The sequence below is a fragment of the Electrona antarctica genome, assembly GCF_951216825.1.
Source record: "Electrona antarctica genome assembly, chromosome: 5".
In the NCBI taxonomy this organism is placed as follows: Eukaryota; Metazoa; Chordata; class Actinopteri; order Myctophiformes; family Myctophidae; genus Electrona; species Electrona antarctica.
Genome location: NC_136810.1, coordinates 31,533,579 through 31,554,297, shown reverse-complemented (window position 1 = coordinate 31,554,297; position 20,719 = coordinate 31,533,579). Strand labels below are relative to the sequence as shown.

Here is a 20,719-nt window from a genome sequence, read left to right as displayed (position 1 = left end):
GTGGACTAGTAGTCCATGGGACAGACCAGATGTCGGCGCTCAGGTACGTGACAAAGGTTAATTACCGTAATTATTATTATTATTTTTATGATCCATGTGTGTATAATATTTGGTAACCCACGGCTATTACTGTATGTAATCATTATTATGTTATCATTATTATGTTATTGTGTTATTAAGTTACCCTCCCCCATTGAACTATTGCATAGACACGCCTGCATGGCTCACAGCTACTGTATATGTGCAGGACATATTTCAATGTGCTACAATGTTATTGTGTTTGGCACCATTTTTAAGGGGACACTGAGCATTCAGATATGTGAATATACAGTAGTCACTGGAGGTCTTCAAATGTTGAATAATAACACACATTATTTCCTCAATTACTGTCTAAAATTGGATATAATTATATTGTGGCATCAGAGACCCAAAATACAAACGCCTCAGACGAGGAGAGAAGTGAGGGAAGAAAAATAAATTGCAGTTGGACACGCCCCAAGGTATTTGAACCATGAACTTTAAGTTTAGACCATGCAGCACATTGGACCAGGCATATAGCATCTAACTCAGGGCCCTCTTCACTCAGTATTTTTGTTCAATATCTGCAGCCCTATAAATTATTAATACAACATTGCATTCTGGATTTTGTAAAATGGTCTGTTCATTTTATACTTTTTCAAAACAAATATTTACACATATTCTCAGTTTTAATGCAGTATTTATGCAGCAAACCCAACAACATTGAAAAACAAATGCAAACTATTCATCAGCTGGGTTACATAATTAATAACAATTTTATTTAAAATTGTGTGCAACACTGGCATTCATATTCTGATTCTGTTGATACAAGTATGCAGGACACTATTAGGCGAGTGGAATGAGAAGAGGAGTGCTGTCCATACTACAGTTCAGTGTGCTCTACATTCTCTTGACCCTGGTGAATCTTCTCATTAACAGTTTGAGTCAGCAAGGTGTAGCGGTCCTTCTTCAGGTGCTGAGCAGACATCTGTTCCAACCCAATGGACAGGTAGTGTTCATCAGCACCGTACTGATGCCAATGTACCAGCCCGGCTCCATTAGGTGACCTACAGTACATACACATCGTTGTTGAAAAAACAAACAAAAAAAGAACGACATATCGAAATGTTTTGAATTTTGGATATGTAATCATACGCAAAAACTTTCATTTTTTTAAGTAAAATCATACTAAAATGCTTAATATGAAAAGTAATGAGGGTATGGAGACTACACTACAACATCTAATTATAATAAGATATGTGAGTGTAATCCTACCCCGTCCGAGCAAAGTTGCCCCAGTAGCTCATCATGGTTTTGCTGAGCTGTTCCTCTTCTTCTGTACATAATACTGTAGAGTGATTAAGAAAAATGGTTTAGTGAAGCTTCTGACGTACACTTTCAAGGTATACAGGTATCCGATGTTACATTTATAATTTCTTTAGTAAACGCTTACTCCCTAATTTGGCATGGGAAGTGATGAAGCAGGATCCCAATACAGTGACGATTTCATCAGTATGGTGAGTTCTAACAAAGCTTGGCCTTCTCTCCTGCAGGAATTTGGGTGGATGCTGGTACTCATACAGATATACAGGAGCACCTGCATCTGGTTGTAGACACAATTTGATTTATAAGGTTCAACACAAATGTATGAGGCAAACAGGATAAGAATTACCGTTCGTAAGATTGCATTATTTTATTCTACAGTTACCTCTATGGGAATTTGCAGTCTTAATGGCTGGAATGGTAAAAAGAATGTCCCCAAGCAGCTCTGTAAATCCATCTCTAATTTTCAGTGGATCTCCAGAGGTTCCAAGATATTCATCTGCCACAAACTCTTTCACTGAGACATCTTTCATCTTAGAGGAAAGAAAAAACACAAACCATTTCCAACCTGGTGTCCCTATTTTGGGCATGTCATTACTCATTATAAAAACAACAAACAAATAGCAGATCTACATGCTCACAATGTGTTGCAGAAATAGCAGATCTACAAGCTCACAATGTGTTATGTCATGATCTTGTAGATCTACTATTTTTGTCATACTAACAAAACAGTAGGGTTTAAGTGGTTAAGGCGGCAGCATAACAAAAACATAGAATCAGGCCATGAAATGATTGTGAGGCCGTTTCTCTTACATGGGGATAGAACATGGCTAGAACATCCATGACATGTTCCCGGTCCATTCCCTCTGCCCAGTTTGGAGGAGCATAGAACTATTAAGAGAAGAGCAATCAGTTTGTTTGTAGAATGAGGACATAAGCAAAACACTATATTTTAAATGATTATGAGTAAAGTAAGATAACTAAAATTAAATTATGGATTAAATTAATACATGTTAATCAATGTTCTGAATCTGATTCAACAATATCAGTGATAACGTGAATGCTGCTTTTATATACTGTAGCCATGTAGCACCTTTATCCAAACCACTTTACAATTACATTCACCCATTCATGCACACATTCACACACAGACAGCGGAGGAAACCATGCAAGGTATCATCCTGCTAAGCAGGGGCAGTTAGGGGATCAGTGTATTGCTCAAGAACACCAAGTGGCCACACTATCTCCCGAGCCACTGTCACATTGGTACTTACCCAAGGTAGTAGCCAGCCCCCTTCATGATTATTAATGCCTGTTATGAATGGTATGAATGGTATTTTAAGAAGTTTGTGGTTTTGGTACAGTTCATTCACAGGTTTTGTCAGGAAGTGTCCATCAACATTGACAGGGTATCTTATCTTGTTGTCCTTGAGAGAAAGGTATAAAAATGTATACGATGATGATTGTCAAACATTCAGCACAACAAAAATATTTCACTGAGATCTAATCAAAGATGTTATAATATATCTTCAACTTGCATGTCATATATCATCAGATGATATTTAACTCATCAGTTATACATACACCTTTTCAATAGTCAGCATTGCATCAATGTCCATGGATCTAAGGCAGTCAGCAATCATTTTTGTGCTTGTGATGTCACAGCCTGATACATTGGCTAAAAGCTGGTAGAAAAATAGATTATTTTTGTTAGCATACTACACATTTTGTATTTACTCATTTCTAATACACAAAAATGTAATACAGTATATGAAATAACCTGTGCGATGGGCAAAGGATCTTGTGGCAAGTATAGTGAATCCATTGCTGCAGTGCCACTTTGAGCGATTCCACGGTGAAACAGGCCATAAGATAATGGAGACAGAGCCTGATAATAAAAGCAACACAAAACATGCAATATGAATTCTTCCTCTATGTATGTACCGGTATGTATTTATTCTTAGTCATTTTGTCTCTGTCATTTGGAGTTGGGTGGATTGTAGACTACTGTACCAGGAGAGACACGCTCACTCCACCAGCAGACTCCCCAAATATGGTGACGGAACCTGGATCTCCTCCAAAGTTGTGGATGTGTCCCCGGACCCATCGCAGAGCTGCCACCTGGTCCAGTAAACCAAAGTTTCCTGACATCTGTTCATCTCCAGTACTGAAAAGAGCACACGATCGGGAATCGCTAAATACAAGCCATAGTTCTTCCTCAAACATTCCAGGACAGCATCATATGCTCATCATACTACAGCATCCTCACCTGAGAAAACCCAGTCCTCCTAAGCGATACTGGATGAGAACCACAACTACATCCTGGTAAGCAGCCAGGGCAGAACCATCATAAAATGAGGCTGAGCCATGTTCTAGCCCTCCACCATGGATCCAGACCATGACCTAGGGGACACATACATTTGAAAATATTTGTATTTTACTTTCTAATTGCACTTACCAGTTAAAACAATATATATACAAAATATGAATATATCTTACTGGGAGTTTGCCATGTTGAGACGTTATTGCTGGAGTGTAAATGTTGAGGTAAAGACAGTCTTCTGAGATATCAGGGATATCAGAGATATCCGTCATCTTAAATAACATACTCATCACATGCAGAAGAAACGGTTTATGTTGGACACAGCTGTGAAAACAAAACAAAAAGCTGATATACAGCTTTTTACACACACGCACACGCACGCGCACTATCTCACACTGTTCATGTCCACAAACACACTGACCGCGTCTCGATTCATCTCACTCTCGCCGTCTTGCTCCCGCCCCCGCCCCCCATATGCCCGTGAACAGAGCAAACATTCCAAAGCTGACCTGTGGAATGGCCCTGATAGCTAGTGTGTTTGGGCAAGGTGGGAAGCATTGTGTGTGTGCATGTAGGTAATAAAGAAGGCTATTAACTTCAGCCCGTTCAAAGCAACTTCCAAATGGACATGGAAATGTTTCCCAACACCGTGCTGGCTAGAGCTGCGAGGCCTTTGCTCTGCATAGAAAAATAACAGTATGTGTCGTAATCATATCAAGAGGAAATATTGATCAATGTGTCCAGATTTAACAAGAAGTAATGTAAGCAGGTGAATTTGTGCCATAAAATTAACCTGGTGACAACCCAGTAAAGGCATACTGATTGAGCTTGTCTTACACAAAAGCTTCTTATAATATAGAATGTAAAAAAATCACACCTGTGTGAAGTGACTAAGTGAGGGGTGCTCTTATCATCATACATCACATTGCATGCTCAATAATCAAATCATCACTTTTGGCATCTTCACTTTTCCGCCCTCACTTTTATCTTCAATATACGTACTTTGCTCAGCCAATCAAATCATCACTATGGGGTGATCAGCCAATCACAAGACAATGTTTGTGTTCACGCAAATCCGGAAAGATGGGCATAGGAGGGGCTAGCGGCCCCTCAAAAATATATAATTAATGTCAAAGACAAGCTCACACGTCCTGTTACAAGGAAAGTATGCGTTCCACGCAACACAATATACACCCTGTGACGCTGAGCCTTTTTAACCCATTCAGAACGGGAACCCCTATTGGTGTTTTAAGCATTATGTTATACTATAGCTATTGCAAAATAGCAGATCTACAAGCTTGTAGCGCGGCACCAAGTGCCGAGCCACGAGCTTGTAGATCTGCTATTTTTGAAATATCGTGAAAATGTGGCACAAATCTTTGAATATATATTCTTTCAGAGCGAACGTTTTTAACAAAAAAATGTGCTTCTGGGGGGTCCCTGGAACAACATACACACACACGCACACGCGCACACGCACACACACACACACACACACACACACACACACACACACACACACACAGTAAAACTCTATCCAATAAACTGGACTGCATTAATGACTTACATGAATGGTTGTTGGGTGGCATCTCTCACTCCTTCCCATCCCTCTGCAGGCTGGGGTGGGGCCAGTCTCAGTGGTCCAACAGGAGGCTTTGCAAACGGAACTCCCAGGTAGACATGGACCCCCGTATCCTTCCCCTTTACACTCAAATGCTCTCCTCTCAGACTTCCCAGTTTTGTGTGGACTACAGGCCCCGTCTTTGGTCTGTGAGAAAAGTATCTACAGTGATGCAACTGTTATGATAGGGAAATGTTGTACACACACTTCCTGGATGCCAAGATGAACCTCTGCCCCAAATTTTCCAGAACGGCCTGTTATAGCGCCACCAGGAGGCCGACTTTTGAAAAACACATTATTTGATATTACTCCTCCAGATTCTGTCCAAAAAGCCCGCAAATCGTTACACACTATCTCTATAGTCTTGTGTTCAAATATATCGAATATATCCCACCCTTTTCACATTGGCCTGTTATAGCGCCAAAAACAGGTGGATTTTTGCAAAACACATTTTTGGAACAAAATGCCTCAAATCATGAACGCAGCATCCAATTTACGTGAAATCTTTCACTGACTTTCCTACCAGGCTGAGGAATATATCCCACCCTTTTCACATTGGCCTGTTATAGCGCCACCAACAGGTGGATTTTTGCAAAACACATTTTTGGAACAAAATGTCGCAAATCAATTGCCATCCAAGCCATAAGAAGAAATGGCACCCTTTTCACATTGACCTATTATAGCGCCACCAGGAGGCCACAACCTGACCTGCCCTGGTGGAGACCTGTGCCCCGAGGGGCATTTTATCTAGTTATATATATAACAACATGTATAGTGAGATTTATCCAGACAACAAGAGATGTATAGTGTATAAGTAGGATCATACCTGTTCTTCATCGTTTCTACATGTTGTCTGACCTTCTCAGGAAGGGTTTCAGTCATGAAGGTGTAACGGTCCTTCTTCAGGTGCTGACCAGGTTCCTGCTCCATCCCAATTGAGAGGTAGTCTCCCTCTGCTCCATACTGTGGCCAGTGTACCAGGCCTGCTCCATTAGGCGATCTACAAACACACACAAACACAGTACAGAGGGGAAGGGCTGTGATACAATAACAGTGTAACAAATTGGACTGGGAAGCTTGAAAATTGTCCTCTGGTGGTAATGTTTTTTATTTCTTTTGAAGGTTTAAATCACATGACTGAACTTTCAATAAAACATACAGCAGTTGCAAGGCAAGTGAACAGGAGGATACAGGCATTCAAAGGAAGATAAAGTATTGTTTCTGGGCAGCTAAAATAATCAAAATTAAATTTATTTGGGAGAGAAGATGGACATCCAAATGGAACTGTTACTGCAAATAACCTTCAGAGATAATGAAATAGACTAGTGCTTATGTGCAATTGCAACACATGGTCTTGATTGATTGATTGATTGTTTGATTGATTGAAGTGGGCCTATTTATTAACAGTATGCAGAAGAAAGCACAAACTGTTACTGTGGACGGCATCATGATAAGCATACACTTGTTTACAACAGGGTCCACCATTTTCAATTAATTAGAACATTTAGAGACGTACAAATCTACACTTCTATACAAAAAGTTCATCATATGAAGGAAGTAAAAAGGGATAAGCATATACAGTAGGGGGAAAAGGGTGGGACTCAGACTTTATGGGGGCCAGTATCTAATTGCAGCCGCCCATATAGGTGCCCTTTGAGAGCGGTTTTGAAGGAGTCAAGGGATTTACATGTCTTTATGGCTGTTGGTAGCCACACAGAATGCCACACAGAATGAATCAATAACAGAATGAATCAATAACCACTTCTGCACATTGTAGAATCTCTTACTTTGTATGAGCAAAGTTGCTCCAGTATTTCATCATAATTCTGCTTAGCTTTTCATCTTCCTTTGTACATGACTCTGGGAGAGAAAGAATTTGATTAGACAGTGTCTAATTGACAACATAATGAGCTGCAAAACTTGGTCTTGTTTTACCTTGCACTATGACTTGATCTTCTGTGAAACATATTCCCAAAACGAAAATTACTTCATCCCCATGATCAGAGCCAACAAAGCTGGGCCTCTTCTTCTTGAGCATGCTGGGTGACTCCTCTAACTCATAGAAGTACACTGGAAGTCCTGCATCTGTTTGGAAGGTGAAAGAAATGGCAGGTTCATGTCATGTCATGTCATGTCATGTCATGTCATGTCATGTCATGTCATGTCATGTCATGTCATGTCATGCATCATCTGGTCTTTACCGTCTTTGGTGTCTTCTTCTTTTTTATGATCCATTGTGTAACTGGCTGCCATATTGTAGTTGGGTTATATTTCTGATTTTCTGTTATGATTTATAATTTGCCCTGAAACTTGGGTTTCCCATGAAATGGAGGTTCCGGAAGTGTTGAGAGCCACAAGTGTGCAACACCCAACATGCAACACCCAACACTTTAACTCATTGACAAGTGTTTGAACATGTCGCTGGACAGATAAAGGTTTGCCCCCCCCCCCACACACACACACACACAAATGTGTGTGCAATTAGCATAGCATGTACAAACCACATGTATTTTAAATAATGCAATCCGTGACATTTGTTTGTGAATAAAACGTTACTTTGAAACGTTAGTAGAGAGTACTCTCTACTGCCCCATCTGGCGGAGTCAGGTTAAGGAAGTGTAGGCTACAGACAGAAGGACATGAATGACAGATATTTTTCGGTGCATTTATAGATAGATAACTAATAGAATTGTGGTGGTTGTCTTTGGTTTACCTGTTCTTTTATTGAGAAATTGTTATCATGTGGATGTGGTTGGGTTGGACCACTACTATACTGGTTGACAATGACAACAGGTGCATAGAGCTCAAACCCCAGTTCTTCCTTTGCTTAACAGTCCTAGAACACTAAACACGGGTGATTTTCACCCGGACAATTATATTTTTGTAATTGTCATGTTGCTGTGTCTGGGTGGGTCTTTGAGTACCTTCATGATGCTCAATGACATCAGAGAAGATAGGTTTGTTTCCCTGCCCACATCCCTATTTGTTTCTACAGGGAGGTGAATTTCACCCGTGTTTAGTGATAGAGAAAAGTTCCATACACCCACAATGTTTTTTTTTTTACTGGACCATTCTGGACCATATTACATTGGGTACAATATACCCGTGTTTAGTGATGGATTGACAAAAGTTAAGTTTAGTGTTACAATTTACAATTTAGGCATTTAGCAGACGCTCTTAATCCAGAGCGATTTACATTAGGCAAGAACAAAAAAGCATGGGAATACATCACATATATAAAATGCATTTATCATGAAACATGCGTAAGCTAAGAACGTAACTAGAATATAATGACACTATACATATAAACTATACATATATACTATACTATGCTATACATATGTACTATGAAGTGCTATGACTATATACAATGCAATTATTGTGCTGTCTACATGACATGCTATAAGTCTGTTTCAAATGCTATCTAAGTCTAAAAAGTGCTATCTAAGGGGGTAGGGTAAGTGTTCTAGGGTTAAATGGACTTTCCGTATTAGCCAGCAGAATAAATCTCTGCTGTCAGGAAGAAACCACTTAAAAGGATATTTCACTTTAAAAAAAACTTTTGGTCATTCATTTTCATCATCTACCCAGGCTTATGTGAACACCCCGGGCAGTTTTTAAGTTGCTTCAGTCAGTATTTAGATATTTGATATTCATATTAGCTGCCCTGCCCCCTTCCTATACAAACCCATTATAACTTAAAACTCCATTTTAACCATGATAGATTCATCGAAAACACCCAACCTATTTTCTGTTGACTGATAATGTCCTTCTAATACGAGGGGGCTGTGGTTTGTCATTTACTGTTTTAATTTATTTGTAATAATTATTTTTGATTTTGTGAGGAGGAGCTGGAGCTGGAGCTGCAGGAGGTTCTTTTCCAAAATAATTATTACAAATAAATTAAAACAGTAAATGACAAACCACAGCCCCCTCACGTATTAGAAGGACAATATTAGTCAACAGAAAAAAGGTTGGGTGTTTTTGATGAATCTACAGTATCATGGTTAAAATGGAGTTTTAAGTTATAATGGGTTTGTATAGGAAGGGGGTGGGGCAGCTAATATAAATATCAAATATCTAAATACTGAATCAAGCAACTTAAGAACTGCCCGGGGTGTTCACATAAGCCTGGGTAGACGTTAAAATGACCAAACGTTTTTTTGAAAGTGAAATATCCCTTTAACTCCAAAATGTTCATTTTTCAGCAAACGAAGAAAAATAAATCAGGAAATTAAGAAAACCTTACATTTTTAAAACAAAGCAATACTGCCTCATCAAAATTGGTGTTGTGACTTTATATATTGTCAATTACTTGCATGAGAAGGAGAGAGGTGGTGGAGTTAGTTAGTTTGAATGGAGTGGAATGGAGTTAAGGTTTTGTCTGAAGCGTTTTTTACTACTTTTCATTGGTTCAATATTTTCGAAACAACACACAGATGTAAAGGTTGTCCAATAGCACTGATTTATGCAAAAAAAACTCAAAAATGGAGTTTCCTCCCGACAGCAACGAAATGTTGGCATGCATGCCACTCACACAGGGGTATGGGGTTCAAACCCGGGTAGGACATAGAGGTCAAGGATTACAGCTAAGTTCTGTTGATCAACATTATCACCTTCAGTCTTACCTCTGTGGAAATTTGCAGATTTAATGGCAGGAATGTTAAACATCACATCTCCAATCACCTCAGTAAACCCATCTCTAACTTTCACACGATCCCCTGACGTTCCCATGTATTCATCTGCCAACAGCTCTGTTATCCACCGGTCTTCAGGCTAGATCATAATATAGACAGAACAGTCAGTAATAAGGCCTATACGTATAAGGCCTTGACAGACACACATTGGAAGTGGTGAATGGGGGGAGGATGTGTGATGAGCTCCATCCTGGACAATGCTGGTCACTACTGTAGCTACAGTATGGCTGGTTTGGTGAACGCCTCATACTAATCCACTGTGCGACACACGAATTTCAGCTAATTATTTGTACCAACAGGCATCTGGTTTTATCGCTTTTATTTTGATCGATACAGTACAGTATTTGATTTTATATGGCAGGTTTTTCCAAGCAATTACCAGCCATTATACAAGTAAGACGCGCGAACGCGGGAAGCGAACGCAGCTCGTAAATTGCAATAACAACAATTAGAATAAATTACGTACTTTAAGGTTTTGTTTTTAGTTCTTTTATTTATTTATTTTTTTAAGGTTTTTTTTTAAGTTAAGTTTTTTTAAGTTAGGTTTTTTTTTTTTTTTTTTAAGTTAAGTTTTTTTTTTAATAAGTTAAGTTGTTGTGTGTGTGTGTGTGTGTGTGTGTGTGTGTGTGTGTGTGTGTGTGTGTGTGTGTGTGTGTGTGTGTGTGTGTGTGTGTGTGTGTGTGTGTGTGTGTGTGTGTGTGTGTGTGCATGTGTGTGATACAGCTGCGCCCTCTGGTGGCGGGCGGGTGGTGTTAGACACACAGACAGACAGGATCTGCTGGGTCTCATAGTAAATGCTCACTGCGTTCGCAATTATTGGGCTCTCACCAAAATAGATTGCTTGATCAGAACCATCTATTGTACAATTCTGTTTAATGTGCTACTATACTGTACATGCCCTATCCCTACCAGTATTGTCCTTCCTGTATGATGGAACATTCTGTGTGCATTTGGGTATACTTGCACAGCACATGTTTATATAATTTTGATTGTTTGACTTAAGTTTCAAGAGTTAATATAAGACAAAACGTGAATTGGTCTGTTATACAGTAGCACCATGTGGCATTAAAATTAGAGAAATGGATTAGAAAAATGTAGAAAGTTTCACGGCAATCGGACGCTGCATTCATGATTTGAGGCATTTTGTTTGGGAGGTGAACTCGAAGAAAACGAGCACTCCTTTTTCAATCTGACTACTGTTTTGTTTGTTTTTTAAAGCTAATTACAGGCAAACAGTATGGAATGTAAACTCCAGTTTGACCAACATTGTCCTGTGATGACTCCCGTCATTTGTACATAATATGGTGAAAAAAATGTTTCTGCAACAAACTGGCAATTGTAGCATTTGGTGCTATGGTTTTAAGCGAAATCACTTTTGGCTCTGTGTTGGCCCCGCAATGTGTTTGGGATTGATCGGACAATGTGTTCATGGTTTTTGGCATCTTTTGTCAAATTGGCTCCTCCTGCAAATTTTGGTAGGCAATTACAGCCAATCCAAATGGAATATGAAAAATCTGAATGATAAATGTTCATGACTTAGACTCCAGATATAATGTGTAGCGACACACACACACACACACACACACACACACACACACACACACACACACACACACACACACACACACACATCCAATCTGAATATTTTTGTACAATAACAGAAATGACTGCAAGAATAAAAAGGCATACTCACGAATCACGATGCATCAGACAGAGCACGTAAATATCTTTCAGTAAGTTATGAAATCAAATATTGTTTTAATTTCTGAACATTTTGGCATGATATTACTTACAGCGGCGGATGTAAACATGCTCATTATGGATGTAGCTACTTGCCGGTCCATTCCATCCACCCAACCTGCATGAGCCATTATCTGTGATGACAAAATACCTATTACACAGATATATACACAACATGGTTTTATCTCTGTGGAATCATAGATTATAAATGGAGCAATATTTAATAATCAATGTATATCACATTTTGAAATAATCAGTGTGGGTTGACATCATCTTGAGCACTCTACAGACCCCTGGATCAACATTAAATCTTAATGGAGAATTATACTAACATGTTATGGAAAGATTCAGTAAGTGCTGTTGTTTGTATAGCCTAATCTATCTGACTAGACCAAGATCTCCAGAAGTGGTGATATAGACTTTAGGGACCACATTTTCTGTATCCATAAAATTCATAAATCAACTGTATTTTCCTCCATACAGGATCTCTTCGTTTATCAACAGGGGTGCGCTGAGGACTCTAGCCAGAGCCCTCATCCAATGCCATTTTGACAATGCTTGCACCCTATGGTTCACTAGCACCCCCATGCCACAAAAAACAAAACTACAGACCTCTCAAAACTAATTTATAAGACTACTACTAAACCTCAAGCCCAGGACTCAATCGCAGCTTTGCTAGGCTGGAATGGGATGGCTCATGGAGGCAGACCATAGCCTACACACCATAGCCTACAGCAACTTGCAATGGATCTTGTCTTTAAAATACTCAGAGGAACAATGCCAATGTACAGTAGCTATAGCTACCTTTCAAACTAAATCTCTAGAGTGAGAGGCCCATGGGTACAACGCAGGTAAAAGCAGTGTGTGTGTGTGTGTGTGTGTGTGTGTGTGTGTGTGTGTGTGTGTGTGTGTGTGTGTGTGTGTGTGTGTGTGTGTGTGTGTGTGTGTGTGTGTGTGTGTGTGTGTGTGTGTGTGTGTGTGTGTGTGTGTGTGTGTGTGTGTGTGTGTGTGTGTGTACTTCCAAAATTGATAGTAGTAGTTTATATACCAGTAAGACAGTAAGCCCCAAAGGGCGAGGTAGCGTGTACAAATCCGCCTGGGTGACGGCAGACTGCTGGGCAAGTGCTGGCGCTTTGGCATGGGGGGTCAGATCAACATATGGAATGAAGTCTGTACTGGCCATGGAGCGTGTCTTGAGTGTATAGGGTTTGATGAGGTCAGATCAACATATGGAAAGTCAGAACAGGTCAGCTCCATATATGGAGATCTAAGGGTGGCAGCGGGGGCAGTGTCTTGAGTGTACAGGGTTTGATGAGGTCTGGCCATATATGGAGCGTGTCTTGAGTATACAGGGTTTGATGAGGTCAGGTTTTGCATGTTTATATTACCGGTATACCAGGCAGGGCCTCGGGCGAGCCCAGTTAGGGCTCATTTAGGGCTCTGGTAGGGCCTTCATTTTCGGGCCTGTTGAGAACTCTAGTTTTCGCCAGCTGCCGGGTGTGGCTTCGCTAATAACTTTGGGGTGGGCCCGTCTATAGTTTGAATGGGCAGGTATCAGTCAAAAGGGAGACATAGAAGAGGAAGGACGGATGGCGACACTGGGGAAGGATCAACATATGGAATGTCAGAACAGGTCAGCTCCATATATGGAGATCTAAGGGTTTGAGGTCAGATGTAGACTAGTTGCTGGCCGGCTCCATATATGCAGATCTAGGTGATGATCCAGTCTTCTCCATGTATGGCTATCCAGGGTTTGATGAGGTCAGTGTCGTGATCTTCAGGAGGCCATATATGGAGAGTATCACGAGGCGTGACGGACTGACGGCCATATATGGTGGCGTGAAGGAACGGACTGACAGGTTTAGCAGGTTTTCAAAGTAATCTGCGACCATGATTATTTAAGAGTATCAAAGTATCAGAGTATGGAAGCGCTCGTTATCAGTAAAGCAACCTCCTGCTGCCTCCTGCATTATGCATTCAAAACAGGTGGTACGCATGGGCCGTTGAGTGATAGTCAACGAGCACTTCCAAACTCCAGCACTTGGAAAATAATCATCTGCAAGGAATTTCTTGACAGGAAGTAGCTCATAAAATGTCTACGGTGGATTTTTATGAAACAAACACTTTACAGATTGAAAGAGGATAATTCAAGCTTTCCCTACAGCTGCAATGTTGGTGATTTTGACGTTGTTTAATATAATTAGAGAGGACTTTTCTGTTTGGATGAATGGACTGTCTATGGGAAGTGTCACCTAGGTATCACCTTGCTGGCAAGATGGCTGCGGTCTGAATATGGAGAATTAACTTACGTTTGCGATGAGCCAACCGCCTTCATCATTATTGAACCCAGTCAAGAGAGGTACTTTGTGCATCTCATGATTTTGTAAAGCCTCTATTCCAAACTTGAGAAGGAACTGTCCATCAACAGTTATTCCAAATTGTAGCATTTCATTCTGTAACAGACAAATTGAGTAGCAATTACTGTTTAAAAAATGCATTGGCATCCCAACATACTGTATGAAATGTCAAGATTCAATGATCCGTGTAATGTCTTTTTAGATACCATTTACAGTTATATTATCAATAATGATTTCATGTCTCTAATGAGAAGAAATGCTGTTTGTTTTGTATGTATTCTCAGTTTTCTTTTTATCCCCAGGATCCAGGAAATCTCACCTCTTTCTGAATCTTCACTATGTCATCTATGGTCAGCTTCATCACACATTCAACAACCTTCTTTGTTGTAGAAAAGTCACAGCCCGAAATGTTTGCTACAGTCTACAAAGCACAATAATGGGTCTCGTTATGGACATTCAAGCCACTTGTATATCATTGTTGTCAAGTGGAAACCTTGTATGTCCAAAACACTTAATTTTTATGAAATGGAGTTATGAGATTTTAGTCACAAGCTCTAATGCTTTTCGTTGGTTGAATATTTTGTCAAACCCACAGAGAGAAATGAAGTGTAACAAATAGCATTGATCTAACTATGGAGATACGAGGTTTCCACCCAACATCTAACTGTTTGCAATTGCAAAACTAACCTGGGCTACAACCAAAGGGTTGAAGGAATAGAGATGATAATTTGCTGCAGAGCCACTCTGTGCAATTGCACCATGAAACAAGCCAGCAGACAATGGAGAAAGGAGCTGCCAATAAAGAGAGGAAAACATATTCAAGATTATGTCAAGATATTGACACCAATTGGATTCATACTATTTTATACTATGGGTTAAACATGAATTAAAATGGTATGCTAGTAGTTACTAGTTGTATCAGGTGAAAAACAGAGAACAGACTTTTGTAGATTTATAAATGATTAGATATCATTTTGTTCATGTTCTGTGTATAATGTGTTCTTACTAATGCAGATACGCTCACTCCACCAGAAGAATCCCCAAATATGGTGACAGAACCTGGATCTCCTCCAAAGTTATGGATGTGCTCTTGGACCCATCGCAGGGCTTCCACCTGGTCCAGTAATCCAAAGTTTCCTGGTACACGCTTGTCTCCTGTGCTTTAGGAACATAGATGTTTGCAGAGCTTAAATATACATACAGTTTGACACAATGGCACATGATCATTAGGCTACATGATTCATTGGAAGACCCAGTCTTACCTAAGGAATCCCAGTATCCCAACACGATATTGTATCAGAACAACAACCACATCCTGGTAAGCAGCCAGAGCAGAACCATCATATCCTGATGCAGAACCCATGATAAATCCTCCTCCATGGATCCACACCATGACCTTAATGACGGAAATAACAATGTCTAGTAATGTAAAATGTATAACATTTCATATTACAAGTGCATACACATTAAAGCTGCAATCAATAACTTTGTTTTGTCAATAACAAATATTTTTGAACAATCTGTATCATGGCAGAGTATGGCAATGGCAATATAACTAACACAAATTTGGTGATTGTACACTACAGTAGTCAGTCTCCCTGTTCTTCTATTGAGAAATTAATTCTGTGTTTGGGTCATGAAGGTCAAAACGTGAATTATCCTCTGCCCAAATGGGATTTCTATAGCTCAGCAGTAGACATTTTTGCGTCTGCATGGGGGACCCTGGTTCGGACCACGGGTAGAATAGGGCATTACAGATTATAGCTTTAATGCTTAAAAAGAAATGTTTCTAGTTGAGAGTTCAATACTTACAGGCATTTTTTGATTCTCAGATGGTTTGGAAGAGGTGTAAATGTTGAGATAAAGGCAATCCTCCGATATGTTCGGGAATTTGACTTCCATGGATAGATTGGCCGCCATCATATTTATAAAATCAGTCACTTGAACACACCTGTAAAATATGCATTTTGGTTGCATGAAATTAAGTGTGAGGTCTTATGCCACATTGATTATCTTTTTCTTAGTTTACACGCAGCTTACATTGTCAAAATGTAATTTACAGTAATGTTTTGCTTCTTACATGAATGGTTGTTGGGTGGCATTCCTCACTCCTTCCCATCTCTGTGCAGGCTGGGGTGGGGTCAGTCTCAGAGGTCCAACAGGTGGCTTGGCAAAGGGCACTCCCAGGTAGGCATGGACTCCTGTATCCTTCCCCTTAACGCCCACATACCTGCCTCTCACGCTCCCTAGTTTTGTGTGGACCACTGGTGCTGTTAGAACAATGACACAGATTTATATAAATGTGAGAACAGGACAAAGTTTTTGTAGCCCTTCTTGCATTTTCCATCTGATTTGTAGTCATTAAAATACATTACTTATAGTCACTATTAGACTGCCTACTGCAGGTAAGGACAGACTGATGTGCATGCAAACAGCTATTTGTTAATAATAATTAAGCTTCTATTAGCACACCGCAACACAAGTTGACCGGAGGCCGTGTGGGGGCTCAGGAAGCGCACTTAAGCCTCTCCAATTAATCCAAAATGCCGCAGCTCGCTTGGTCTTCAACCAGCCAGAATTTTCACATGTATCCCCCCTTCTCCGCTCCCTCCATTGGCTCCCGGTCAGTACAAAAACTTTGATGCTGGCATTCAAAGCAACCAAAGGTATGGCACCCCCATATCTTGCAAGTCTGATCAAACCATACAAACCCTCAGATCAGCCAACACATGGAAGCTGGAAGTACCTTCACTAAAAACGCCGGGACAACGCTCCACACGTCCCAAACTCGTCGCCCGCACTTCTCATTGCAATTGCAGTAGGCTGAAAACCCACCTCTTCAGACTCCATCTTAGCCCGTAGCACTTGCCCTAGCCCTGACGACCTGTCGACCTTACAGGCGTATGCAAAGGCTCAACTTAACTTAACTTAACTTAGAATTTTATGTAGACATAGCACTACAGTATATAGAATATATGCATAGTTTCATTATATAGATATTCCACTGTTAGGGTCTTATCTATGTATGATTCATGATGACTATTTTTATGTACTGTATATGATGTATTACCATGTTTTTGTTCTTGCTTACTGTAAATCGCTCTGGATTAAGAGCGACGTCTGCTAAATGCCTAAATTGTAAATCGTAGGAAGTAGAGTTTGGCAATTGGAAGGTTTCCGGTTTGATCCAGGACTCCCACTGGATTAGTGATATTATGGCCACCACCAGGGGGCAACTGGCAAACCCTACTGCATGTATGTGTCATCTACAGTGAGCTGCAGGGAGAATCAAATCAGTGGAACAAGAGTAGCTGCAATTTGCAACACCAGATTTTTGAGTGGTGCAGCCACTCCAAGAAACAGCAATGTGGTGTATGTCTGTCCCTATGTCTGTTTAGAGTACCAACAGATGACAAAGTGGCACTGTTGAGCTTCACACTGTGCACAGGTGCTTGATGGGAAGCTGAGATTTTAGCAGCAATTACGTGATTTCTGGTCTGCATTCATGCGAGCGGCGGAAGTTGGGAGTAACATAGCTCTAAAACGCATTAGAGCTATGGATCAGAGCTACTTTATTCTATGAAATTCTGTGCCGTGATAATGTTTGGAAGCACTCCTTTTCTTTAACGCATCGTGCTGCTGCTACCTGCAATGTGCAAATTCGAAACAGGTGTTACGCAGGGCCGTTGAGTGACTTCTGATGAGCGCTTCCAAACTCCAACACTTCTGCATGGAATTTCTTAGCAGAAAGTAGCTATAACATCTAATTTAGTAATTTGTCTATAGTGGATTTTGTTTGAGTGGTCACAATAATAAGTGCTCACAATAAAGGGCTTTTGTGTGTAGGTCTGTCTGTTTGTTTGGAGCACAGAATGGTTTGTAGCATGACCTATTGACCCCTGCATGATCATTGGGGTCATTCACAGTAGTCCGGCAGCCGACAGGCTTCTTTTGTTTAAAGTGGGAAATTTGGTATATAGTATTTTTTATTGGCCTAAAATATTATATACATACATTCATGAATCCGCTTGCTGACCGGCTGTTAGTATTGGGCAATTTATTTTTCCATTAACATCCTATGGCAGGCAAGATTGTCAAAAATGTCAAACTTTCCTTATGCTTTAAGTAGCATGTGACGTGTCAAACTTTTCATGATTCTGAATCCATTCCAAGCATTAGTTTTGAACAAAAAACACTCCTTGGGCTAAAAACGGCCATAGACGTCATGACAAATGTGATGACATGCTATTACAGCTACTTAAAGCAAAAGGAAAGTTTGACATTTTGCCTGCCATAGGATGTTAATGGTCAAGAAACCCCTTTAAAATAAATTGCCCAATACCGACAGCCGGTCAGCAAGTGGATTCATGAATATATGTATATACAATTGATGGATAATTTTGAATTATTGTAGATCTGTTATTTTGTGGATGGAAGTTTCTATGTTCCCAATGACTTATCTTCATGCCCCATGTCCTGTACCTTTCATATCTCATGCCCTGTATCCCACTAAGTTACATCTCATTTCTGCCCAGCGTTTAGATAAGTATTAATTCTCCCCCAGTCAGCGAGTAAGATAAAGAATTGTTGTTTCCCGATTGTCTGCCTTTCTGTGGAAAACACCCTGTTATTCGGCCTTGCTACGGTGCCAGAGCAGACAAGTTGTCTCCTAGTTACGTTAGCTGGTTGGCTTTAACTTAAATTATGAACTACATTTACATGATTAACTACATATCCCATACATTATGCTTCCTGGTTTGGATAGGAAGTGACAGTGAATCATCCTTTGGTTGTTTGACACGTTGCTCTGTGTAGCGTATTCTATCTGATTAAAATGATATATATACCGTCTCCATTTTGGAGACGGCAGAGAGAGACATTTTGTAATTTGGCTGTATGTGGGATCTGTTCTATTCTCGCCAAACTGAAAATGAATTGACTAAACCATAATGCTTCTGACTGGACAATCATTCTTTCAGTGGACTCATATTTTTTATTGGGTATTTAAAGGTATTTTTCTAAAGAGTATTTCCTGCTTAAGGTAACATTTGGATATTGATCATTTCTCTTAAAAGTATTCCTGTTAAAGCTAATTCTTAACTTTATCATCTAAAAGGTTTAATAACCATTTTTGCCAATTGTTAGAGGCTCTCTACCTAGATTTGTAGGTATTACAACTCTGATTACTTTCTTAAAAGTACTTTTACAGTTTTATAGTTTCAGCTCTGGCTATCGAAGTAATACAGTATTATACAGTCCTTTTTATCATTAGTAAATCATTAATTGTCCCTTCTGCATTTTATATGCAACAATTGGTCTTCGATCCTTCCCTTATCTTAAATATTTCCAACAACAATATTTTAGGCCAATAAAAAAAAGACTATATACCAAATTTCCCAACTGTCCACCTGAACTGCCGGACTACAGTGAGCAGTCAGCTAATTGGAGCCGCATTGGGGTCAAACACACACACACACACACACACACACACACACACACACACACACACACACACACACACACACACACACACAGTTCACTACACAGTGCATTACTCAGTTGGTGTGATTTTTATTAAACAAATGTTCAATGATTGAAAGAGGATAATTCAAGCTTGCCTTACAGCTGCAATGTTGGCGAGTTTTATGTCGTTTAACGCAAGCAGATCAGACTTTTCTATTTGGATGAATGGGCTGTCAATGGAGGGCTCTAGATTCAACCCATTATAAAAAATAATATAGTGTTGCAAATTGCGTCTAGAAAGAGAGCAGATTCAGATACTGGGGGTTCACATAAGTGAGAATGAGGACATTAGCAGGTCACATCATGTGATGCTACTGTATAAGCCCAGTCTCTACAGAGAGTGGTTAAAACAGCACAGCACATCACCAGGACTGAGCTGCCTTGCAGTACTTAACAACCAGACGGTAGCATAGTTCATTAATGGCACCATTAACAAAGAAATGAGAGATCATGACACATCATAACACTGGTGTTACTGTTGACTGGAAAAGCTGTCCAAGTACTGTTTACTATAGGGTTTAAGTAGTTCATCATTTTCAAGATTACAAAGAAAATCAAAGCAAAAATTATTATTGCCTATACTTACCTTCTAGGTTTGCAGTGGCAGACAGAAACCATGCGCATGTTGCCAAGATGAGTGCTGCTGCCTTTGCAGGAGACTTCATGTTTCACTTTTGTGCTGCAGGTCTACTGTGACACCCGGCTGAACGGACTCAAATGATGGGAGTGGTGAACTGCATGCTCACAGGTGTTCCAACTTTGAACAGTAAAGAAACCATCCTTTGTTCCTAAATTTAGTTGGGTTAGGCTAGGTGTGGTCCGTGTGGAGTCATGTCAACTGTGGTCTACATTTAATACATTTTCATACACAATTTATTAAGCTAATATCAAAAGGTTTTCACAAAATAATTAGCTTACTAAGACATTTAAGATCACCTGAAATAAAAAATATGTTTTCAACCTATTTAGAGAATATCTGCTAAATGAATTAACTGTGTTAATAATCTGATTTGTATACAAAAACATTTATCCAGACACATAATAGATTTCTTCAAATAAGCCATAGTGTAATATGTTTGCAAATGAAGTTCTATATTTCCCATTGCCAGGCTCTCCA

General features: G+C 39.8%; 1 protein-coding gene across 2 annotated transcripts; it reads right to left on the bottom strand.

Moving 5' to 3' along the window:
- Positions 1-901: 901 nt before the first annotated feature.
- Positions 902-14,816, bottom strand: LOC306923492 (cocaine esterase-like; the record flags this gene model as incomplete). Of its 2 annotated transcripts, none has more annotated exons than XM_079501618.1 (20): positions 14,767-14,816; positions 14,399-14,500; positions 14,032-14,175; positions 11,776-11,856; positions 9,914-10,061; positions 7,221-7,370; positions 7,073-7,145; positions 6,112-6,285; positions 5,232-5,432; positions 3,841-3,988; positions 3,611-3,744; positions 3,355-3,508; positions 3,122-3,229; positions 2,928-3,026; positions 2,616-2,768; positions 2,155-2,232; positions 1,727-1,874; positions 1,472-1,621; positions 1,294-1,366; positions 902-1,085 (listed from the first exon to the last, which is right to left on the bottom strand). In XM_079501618.1, exons 2-20 carry the CDS (start codon positions 14,438-14,440, stop codon positions 902-904), a joined length of 2,442 nt encoding a protein of 813 aa, XP_079357744.1. In that variant the 5' UTR covers positions 14,441-14,500; positions 14,767-14,816. The 2 variants fall into 2 exon arrangements, with proteins under 2 accessions (XP_079357744.1, XP_079357745.1); XM_079501619.1 differs by having other exon boundaries at positions 1,294-1,354.
- Positions 14,817-20,719: the final 5,903 nt, after the last annotated feature.